Source organism: Austrofundulus limnaeus, unplaced genomic scaffold (assembly GCF_001266775.1).
Source record: "Austrofundulus limnaeus strain Quisiro unplaced genomic scaffold, Austrofundulus_limnaeus-1.0 Scaffold54, whole genome shotgun sequence".
NCBI lineage: Eukaryota > Metazoa > Chordata > Actinopteri > Cyprinodontiformes > Rivulidae > Austrofundulus > Austrofundulus limnaeus.
Window position 1 is genome coordinate 1,420,518 of NW_013952456.1, and position 10,151 is coordinate 1,430,668.

The 10,151-nt window shown below is 40.9% G+C and overlaps 2 protein-coding genes across 3 annotated transcripts in view; one reads left to right on the forward strand and one right to left on the reverse strand.

Annotated features, from left to right (window-relative positions):
• Positions 1-939: 939 nt before the first annotated feature.
• Positions 940-8,385, forward strand: gorasp1a (golgi reassembly stacking protein 1a). 2 transcript variants are annotated; one of them, XM_014008970.1, is made up of 9 exons: positions 940-1,122; positions 3,393-3,473; positions 3,563-3,766; positions 4,373-4,459; positions 4,608-4,738; positions 4,923-5,049; positions 6,178-6,286; positions 6,379-6,513; positions 6,595-8,385. In XM_014008970.1, the coding sequence occupies exons 1-9, from the start codon at positions 1,060-1,062 to the stop codon at positions 6,975-6,977; spliced, it is 1,320 nt and encodes a 439-aa protein (XP_013864424.1). In that variant the 5' UTR covers positions 940-1,059; the 3' UTR covers positions 6,978-8,385. The 2 variants fall into 2 exon arrangements, with proteins under 2 accessions (XP_013864424.1, XP_013864422.1); XM_014008968.1 differs by having other exon boundaries at positions 941-1,122; positions 6,592-8,385.
• Positions 8,382-10,151, reverse strand: part of LOC106517916 (WD repeat-containing protein 48) — a gene marked incomplete in the record, with an annotated part of 12,841 nt that continues 11,071 nt past the window's right edge. Inside the window, 2 exon segments of the mRNA XM_014008967.1 lie at positions 8,382-9,841; positions 9,952-10,144. Coding sequence (XP_013864421.1) covers positions 9,746-9,841; positions 9,952-10,144 — 289 coding nt within the window.

A 10,151-nucleotide genomic window follows, 5' to 3' on the forward strand; every position in this document is an offset into this window, starting at 1 on the left:
CACAGACAGGATTCCATGCAACCTTCAGGTGAAAATGAAGACCCCAAACCCAGACCCAAACCAGTGGTTATTCTGTATGTTGCGGGTGTTTCGGAGAAACTGAGACGTTTATTTTCTAAACATGATGTCCCAGTGGCTTTCAAACCCCAAAACACATTACGGCAAAGGCTGGTTCACCCCAAAGATCCGGTGCCCCGGCACAAACAGAGCAATATTGTATATGCTGTTAAGTGCCAGGAGGACTGCGACCAGTTATACATCGGGGAAACAAAGCAGCCACTGTTCAAAAGAATGTCCCAACACAGACGAGCTACATCTAATGGCCAGAACTCTGCAGTTTTCACTCATTTAAAGGCCAGCGGTCACTCTTTCAGAGATGAGGATGTTCTCTTTCTTGATAGAGGAACGTTGGTTTGAGAGAGGAGTAAAAGAAGCCATTTTTGTGAAAAAAGACCGTCCATTATTAAACAGAGGTGGAGGCCTCCATTTTCAGTTGTCCCCCTCCTACAGCGCTGCTATTGCCAGTATCACTCCACCCCCTGTTAACAATAGGTGTTAATTAGGTGTCAACGATAGCCATGTGATGTGAGTATCAGTCACATGGAGGCAGMGCTTAAAAGCCTGAATTTTGCCTGAAACTCTCAGACTGAAGAAGTCTCTTGGAGGAGAGACGAAACGTTTCATTAGAGAAGAACCCGTCCAGAAGACCTATACAATTTTTTTCCTTTTGATTTTTTTTTACCTGGATTACTGAGATGCATCAGGACGTAATGAGCTTTCATTGCCCTCTCGTGGCCACAAAGTAGAACTGCACACGGCAGTTTCATGTCTACACTTCCGGTGTGAAGTTTCAAAATAAAAGTTTTTAATCAGACCTGCAGTTTTGCGCATGCGCAGTGTCTTGGTGAGTTTGTGTATTTTCGCGTTCGACGAAAAGCAGCCTGCTCGATTAGTTCAGGCTGTTAACAAGATGTACGCGAAGTGTCAACCGTAGTTCTTTGTCGTCATTTATTATTTTTAAATAATTTTATAAAACATTATATATTTTTTAAAAACAACATGGGTTTATCACAGAGCTCAGACGGATCTGAAGGAGGAACGTACGGATATCATGTGCACGGCGTAAGGCTGACGGAATTACACTGTTTTGAAGCTGGAGCAGCTTATCTTGACATGTTGCTAACTGATAGCTAGCTGAGTTGTTGCAGCACAGACTAAAACCTGATGATGTGGCACTATTTACCTGCTAATACGAGCGGGCACAGTTGGACATACAACAAATTCTGTGTTTGTAAGAATTTATTAGAAATACAAAAATGAAAACGTCTAACGATCTCAATCAGGCTACATAAAACTGTCACTGAATGACTGTGTTTAATCCTTGACTGAATAACTTTATTGCTGAAAGATTTGTTTCCTGAACACCGTTTTATGTTTAAAATCTTTCACATGAAAACTTTCAAAGTTCTTCCGTAATTGTATTTACGGTTTTGCCTAATTAATTGGTCAGCTGAATGTCAATCAGGATTTGTTCTTTTTAATGGACTTCTTACAAACAATTTAGAGTTTTAGATTTTGATTTAAATAAGTTTAACTATATCTAGTTATTAGGTCTAAAATCACAGTTGCTGATTTATAGTTCTAACATTTTTTATAGAGCAGATAAAAGTTGTGATTTCTAGCAAACATTTTTCTAATTGATCTGTTTGTGTTGTACAAGTTTGAATGTCCTAATTGTATTAGTATACAGCGGGTAAAATAAGTATTAAACATGTCAACATTTTTCTCAGTAAATATATTACTAGAGGTGCTAATGACATGAAATTTTCACCAGATGTCGGTAACAACCCAAGTGATCCATACATACAAAGAAATCAAACCATAAATGTCCAGAAATGAAGTTATTTGTAATAATGTGGAATGGCACAGGGAAAAAGTATTGAACACATGAAGAAAGGGAGGTGTAAAAGGCATGGAAAGCCAAGACACCAGCTGAACTCTCTCAGTAATTTGAAAGCAAGCCTGCCCCTTGTCAGTGCAAGTTAATATCAGCTGGTTCAGTCCCAAATGATGGCCAGGTATCACACAAGAACCATCTGATGATGGGTAAAAGTAAAGAGCTCTCTCAAGACCTTCACAACCTTATTGTTGCAAAGCATAATGATGGCATCGGTTACAGAAGAATGTCTAAACTTCTGAAGGTTCCAGTGAGCACTGTTGGGGCCATAATTCAGAAMTGGAAAGAACATTATTTCACCATAAACCGACCACGACCAGGTGCTCCTCACAAGATTTCTGACAGAGGAGTGAAAAGAATTATCAGAAGAGTTGTCCAAGAGCCAAGGACCACTTGTGGAGAGCTTCAGAAAGACCTGGAATTAGCAGGTACGATTGTTTCAAAGAAAACAATAAGTAATGCACTGAACCACCATGGCCTGTATGCACGCTCACCACGCAAGACTCCACTGCTGAAGAAACAGCATGTTGAAGCTCCTTTAAAGTTTGCTGCACAACATTTAAACAAGCCTGTGAAATACTGGGAGAATATAGTCTGGTCAGATGAGACCAACATTGAACTGTTTGGATGCCAGAATAAACATCATGTTTGGAGGTCAAATGGCACTGCACATCAGCCCAAAAACACCATACCAACAGTGAAGTTTGGAGGTGGGAACATCATGGTGTGGGGCTGTTTTTCAGCATATGGTACTGGCAAACTTCAAATAATTGAAGGAAGGATGAATGGAAAAATGTACAGAGACATTCTTGATAAAAATCTGCTTCCATCTACCAGGATGATGAAGATGAAACGTGGCTGGACATTTCAGCAAGACAATGAGCCCAAACACAAAGCCAAGGAAACTCTCAGTTGGTTTCAGAGAAAGAAACTAAAGCTGCTGGAATGGCCCAGCCAATCACCTGACCTGAATCCAACAGAAAATCTATGAAAAGAACTAAAGATCAGAGTTCATAGAAGAGGTCCACGAAACCTTCAAGATTTGAAGACTGTTTGTGTGGAAGAATGGGCCAAAATCACACCTGAGCAATGCATGCCACTAGTTTCTCCATACAGGAGGCGTCTTGAAGCTGTCATTGACAACAAAGGCTTTTGTACAAAGTATTAGATAAATTTCAGTAAGTGTGTTCAATACTTTTTCCCTGTGCCATTCCACATTATTACAAATAACTTCATTTCTGGACATTTATGGTTTGATTTCTTTGTATGTATGGATCACTTGGGTTGTTACCGACATCTGGTGAAAATTTCATGTCATTAGCACCTCTAGTAATATATTTACTGAGAAAAATGGTGACGTGTTCAATACTTATTTTACCCGCWGTATGTGAAGGTACAGTTCTAGCAGTTACATAACTTGTGTTGGTTTTTGCAGGTGCAGCCTAATTCCCCTGCAGAAAAGGCAGGACTGCAGCCTTTCTTTGACTTCATTCTTTCTCTGGACAACAAAAGACTTGTAAGACTCGTTGATGGAATGCTTATTAAGGTTCTTAGAGAGGTACAAGTGAACTGAGCGTGTGCTATTTTTGTTTCATTCTTTGCTAGAATGAGGAAAACGACGTGTTAAAAGAGATCCTGAAAGCCAACGTGGAGAAAGCCGTGAGGGTTGAAGTGTACAGCACTAAAACCACGAGGGTCCGAGAGCTGGACGTGGTGCCCAGTAACATGTGGGGCGGCCAGGGGCTCTTGGGTGCCAGCGTTCGCTTCTGCAGCTACCAAGGAGCAAATGAGAATGTTTGGCATGTACTGGTGAGTCATCAAAAAAATATGAAGACTTTTCTTCTTCTATTTGCTAATATTGTGACATGCATATGCTTCAACTACAAAAAGTCAAAGAAAACATCTATATATGTAAGAAAAATGGCATAATCCACACAATTTTATCCATTTCGTCACATAACTGGCATATTTTCTTTTGATCTTGTCTCAGCCAAAGTGAAACAGGAAGTGACATCAAAGGGGAAGACTTTAGGAAAGAAAACTCCCTTGTCTTTGTTTTTTGGAACGTTATTTTCACTTTGACTCTTCTTTATCTCTGATAAAAGCTCCAAATCTGAATCTAAAGAAACATCAGATTCTTTCTCTACAGTCTGTATTGTTGGTCATTGTCGCGATGATCTGCTTACATGCAGACATCCCCCTTTGACATCACTTCCTGTTTCTTCACATACAAATATCTCAACAACTGTTGGTCTCAGCAGCATGATTTTTTTTAGCAGTATGTTATCACCGTTAACTTTACAAACATGTATTCATATTTATTACAAAAATTTGATGTTACAGGCACTTTAATGAGCTTGAACAGACGATGGATTTGTGTTGCTTTTGTGCTTCAACTCAAACTTCTTTCTTCAGGACGTAGAGGCCAGCTCTCCTGCAGCGCTGGCCGGTCTTCAGCCCTACAGCGACTACATTGTTGGAGCAGATCAGGTGCTGCAAGATGTAAGAATCATTTTTTAAATCAACTCATCCTCACTTCTCCTGCATTCTGTAGTTGCTCATGAATGATGCATTACTTGAAAAGTAGGTAAATGAACAATTAAAATGTGCACAAGTGAGCGACTGTGTAAAGAACGATCCCTGTTTACAGTCAGAAGACTTCTTCTCGCTGATTGAGGCCCACGAGGGGAAGCCTCTGAAGCTGCTGGTGTACAGCACACAAACAGACGCCTGCAGGGAGGTGCTGGTCACACCCAACGGAGCGTGGGGAGGAGAGGGCAGGTATGGGATGAAGACCATTAAACGAATATTAGTGTCATACTTGATTTGTTTGACCTTACTAAGGTAGTGCCACATGCAGATACATTTGATTCATTATGTATTTACAAGTGATGCAACATAACATTATAACATTTTGAACTAGTAGTGCAATGTTACTCATGGAGCGTTTTGAATTTGTCCTCAGTTTGGGTTGTGGCATTGGGTATGGCTACCTTCACCGCATCCCTGCAGACCCTGATGTATCGACACCTCCCACCGTTGTTCCAGAGGAGAACCCCTCTCCAKAGCAGCCTTCGCATGGACACTCAGAGGTGGATTTTTATGTTAATATCCCAGCGTCAGTAAATCAAAGTCCTTTTATCTTTTGTCAAACAAAGAAAAGATCCAGAGATCATGTCTTCACAGCGTTAAATGCTGTCATTTTTAAAGATGAAATGAAACCACACATTTAAAGTAGGGCTGGGCGGTATGACCTCAAATTCATATCACGGTATAAATTGAATCCCTTCACGTAACTGTATATATCGCGGTAGAAAATTATCATAAAAAGCAAAAAAAATGTAATTTTTAGAGCATTCATTTTGCAGAAAACTGTAATTATAATCAAAGCCAGTATTTTTGCTGTAGTGCAAATGAACATAACAGAAGTACAAAATAATGTTTTATATATATTGCAAAACGGTTTCAACAAACAAAAATTTCTCAAATTTTCAACAAAATCAAAATAAAGTGGATGTTATAACCAGTAATTCAAGTAAAATTAGTCATTTAGACATAAAAACAACTCTAAGTTGGCAGAAGTTGTCTAAAACGTTATAGTGTGACAGGACCTGAATAAGCTGCACATAGTCCTGTCAAAACTATTTCAGATAACTGGAATATAAGTGTGGTGAAGCCCAATAAATGTAACATCTGCCTGCCATATTATGATCTTCTGCCTGTTGAACTGACCTGCTGCTCTCAGCCTGTTACATTAGCAAGATGGATTTATGACTGAACGAACGTCCACGTCTTGTTTTATCATCTCTGTGGGTAACAAATCATAAAAAACAAGTATTTTTTCTCCGACAACTTGGGTGTGAAAAAWCTACGGTTGTTAAAGCTTCMCTCTGCGCGACGTGCAGCGAGAGCGAGGGAGGAAGTGATCCCGACGTAACTTTTCTACAGCGGGAGAGGGAAATTTTGAGGATTTATTCTCTCTATGCGTGTTTTAAAACGCTATAATTTCTTCATTATATTTTGAACTCCTCCTGCTGAGTCGTCTCTGCACTCACAGCCCTGTTGACACAGGTGTGATGATGTAACTGACGACAGGACGGTAGAGGGTAAATTTCTACTGTAGGCCAACTTCATACCGTTTCTACCGTCTACCACATATACCACACAGCCCTAATTTAAAGCAATGCTTATCAGCATCCACCCAACCTGTTCTTATCCAGGCACCTGCAATGACCTCTTCAAGTCAAAGTGAAGGTTTGTTAGATGTGGAGCAGATCACCCTACAAGAAGCCTCACTACCCCCTCCCATTCAGAGAGTCATGGACCCTGGTCAGTATCCAGAGATTAATGCTGTATGATTGCAGTAATCTGTTAGGATTCATGAAAACCCCGTCGATCTGCGCTTGATGCTTCTTTTTCAGATTCTGAAGTAACGGCGCTGAACCCTGATCCCTCAGAGCTGATGGACAAGCTGGACGTGTCCACCTCGTCCATCGACATGACCAACACTTCGCTGGCTATGCATGAGGAGAAAGAGAGCGAAATATCTGGCGTTGGTGAGAAAACTCAGTGAAAAGGTGGGAGAGCTGAACGCTCTGCAGGAAAACTGACATTATCTTTATTCTGTCGCGCAGCAGAGCTGGAGAACAGCGCCCTGCTCTCGTTATCAACGGAGCACCAGAGCGCGCCGCAGGAGCTGGACCCCCGGTCAACCAAAGACCTCCCCGCCGCCTGCGCGCCGCCCGATGCTTCGTCTGATTCAGGGGGTCCGTCAGCCGAAACCCCTCACCTGGGTGCAGAGTCTGCAGACCAACACGGCTGCCCCACTGAACCCAGCAGCAGTCCAAGTCCGCCTGAGGAGTCCCCCCTCTCTGTCGCAGACCTCATCCCAGCCTCCACGTTGAGCGAGTCGCCTGCAGATAGCTCCGCCCCTCAGACCACTGAGCACACGGAGGGGTCCACGGGGTCCGCTCATGAGTGTGAGCATCAGCACAGCGAGGAGGAACCAGATTTGATGTAAGCTGTCATCAGGCTGAGCAAAAAGAACAGATGCAGTATGGAGTCGACAATCAATGTTTGTTTTTAAATGTCAGAAACAGGGTTTTGTTTTGTTCCTGTGAAGTACGGCTGCACTCAACACTACACAAACACAAGCATTACCACACACTACACAAACATTACCACAGGAGAGTGAACATACCTGCAGGGACTACAGCCTGTTTGTTTTGTATGCAAACATTGGAAGTTGCTGATTATTTAGGCCAAATATTTGAAAGACAATCTTTCAAACTGGATAGAAAGTCAAGTTACGCATAAAGTGAAATTTTGCTTCTGGTACACTAAAGAGATAAATACTTGAATTGTTCCATAGATAAAGATTTACTACTGCAAAGCACAGCTGCACCTTCGTAACGTTTAAAGGTACTCAATGCAAACCAAGAAATCAAATGTAAAAAAAGTTGATCCTGATCTGTATCAAATCATGCAGTTTAAAAGATATGAAATTTTGAAATGTGGGTACGTACTCAATGTAAACAAATCACTTTTAGCTGCAAACTTTACTCTTCAAACCGGAGTGTAAACACGTACCGAGAGTTCTCCATCCCAAATGGCTCCTCCTTCTTCAGCCTTTGTTGGAACAAATGTTTTTATCATTTCGACTGTTCCAAAAGGGAAACAAACACGTGCTGTAACTGACATCTGTCAACACAGTTTTCATTTAAGGACACAATCATAAAAGAAATATCTTGGGTCTAGTTTTTTTATTTATTTTTTTAACCAGTCTTAAAGCATTGAGTACCTTTGACCCAACTTCAACACTACTAGACTGATAGCTGCTAAAATTAGCCGCAGCCTTTTTGTTGGTGCACTGTTACAACTCTAAAGGTATTTTAAATACTTTTACTCAGTAAATACTTAAAGAGCTTTAAGTTATACGACACTTTTAGTTTCTGTCCTCTGCATTGGATTTTAAAGGGCTTTTGCTGTAGTAATATTTGTCCTGTTGTGTTGAATACATCAGATAAGCTAGATTAAGGATGGTTTAGTTGTTTTACAGAGTTGTTATAACAGATTTCGACTGTCCAGCTGGTTTCACGCCCTCTAATTTAGCATCATTTTTGCTTGTAATACATGTGGTCTATGCAAAACTGTTCTGCCTGGAAGTTTAGACGGTGAATTCATTATGTATTTCTAACAGACTCAGAATATTGAATATCGGAGGCAGATATTTCCTGCGCAGCTGCTCGTGGGGCTTCTTTAATTATTTTTGTCAAAGTAGGTGCTAGTGTGTAAAATAAGGAAGGGTATTTTTGCAGGTATTTTACTGATTTGTATGTTTTGTTAGGAGTAAAAGCTGAGTGTTTTGATAATTGTCAAATGAGTGAACCTTACTGGAATGTTAAACAAACATATCACTTTAAAAAAAAGTGTCCCTTGTTTTTATTTCACGCTCATCAGCTGAACACATTACAACTCTAGAAACATCCATTCATAATCCCTACAGTTTAGTCATTAAGACCGTTCCAATTTAGTTGTTTGAATGCCTAAAATATACATATCTCACAAGTTATTACAACAAGGAATATTGCAGCAGTATGGCCTAATCGTGGTACACATTCTATGTTTTGGCCAATTAGAGCTCACTCGATGCAYTCTCCTTTATGGCGTCGTCCACTTGCGTCATGGCAAAATTACCTCCAGAATATTTAGATAAAGTATCCACAGATGTTAGCGATTATTTCACTTTGGTGAGTTTCCCACATTGGCTGGATTCTCTAAAAAAATCTCTTGTCTCCTTTAAGTTATATTTACTCTTAATAAATCTAAATGACATATACACAAGMAAACCCTTCAATGTCCATGTCTTTGCTTCATGAGCCAAACACAGCATGTGAGCACAAGTTTTTCATTATATTCCTTATAAATGAGTTTCTAATTATAAGTTGGACGCGAGTAACATTTGCCCTGAATACAACAAATGCAATTCTCATCCAAAAACTACTGTCATGATGATGTGCTCTTGGAATTTGGGGGAAAAACAAAACAAAAAAAACTTGTTAGTTTGTATGGAAACTGTACAAGAACAAAAACCTGCCGCAAAAGAAACTCATTTGAATCAAAAATGTTGCGCATATATTTACAAAAAAGTAACATTCTATGGAGAACAGCACAGCTAAAAATCAAAAACAAAAAACACAAGATGTGTCTGTCAGTGAGGTTCTGTAAGAATTAATGTCTGAACTGAAGGTTAAGTTGACGTCTACAACAGAGCAGGTGTTTCTTTTTTTTTTGGGGGGGGGGGGGGGGGGGGCTGTGATGCTACCCAGAGACCAGGTGTTCTCCTACAGAGGTGGTTCTGCTGAGACAGGTGCAAAGTGTTTGTAGAACAAGGACAGTTTCTGGAATGTACTAGAGCAGTCTACTACATCCATGTGCATAAACACATTCAGACACAAACACAGACTGGAACTTCAGTCGCCTCAAAATAAACGCCATTCAGGCAAAGATCGAAGGAAACAAAAAACCTGCTGAAATCTGGAAACAGTCCATTCCTCAAACTGTTAAAGAACCATTATGGACCTCTTATTTTCCCAGGGGTGTGTTGGCTGCGCRGGAGTGCTCAGGTCTCGTCCCTATGATACATGGTGAATCATGTCCTCACACCTTTACTGGGTTCTCATTGATACTGCGACTCTGGACCACACAATGGGATATAGGGTACTACATGTTGGAGGTGGGCGGTGATTGGCAAATGACGAAGAGTTCTGGTTGTAAAAATGACGACTTTCATGTGGACTTCTGCCTATAGTGAAGTGTCAAGTCCCCTCCGCTCTTCCAGATAAAATGTTTAACTGTCCGCAGGTCCATGTTGGGGTCTAGAACCTGATGAACACAAAAACAAAGAGGTTACTGAATGGAACGATAGCTGAGGTAACTGCACTCTGGTGGCTCTACGATGTTTAACGTATTTAAAAAGGAATAAGTCAGCGTGCCTGGTCCTGACACATTAGCTCAATCTTCTCCTCGGCTAGCATGGCCATGTCCTCCTCCTTCTCCTGCTCCCCTGGTTTATCGTTGGCCGAGGAYCTGGTGGTCTGCGACTCGTTGTCCAGGTTGATGATCTTCTCGTAAACGTGCTCCATCACCTTCCTCACCTGGAGCATGTCACTGGCTGAGAGACGGTCCCTAAAGA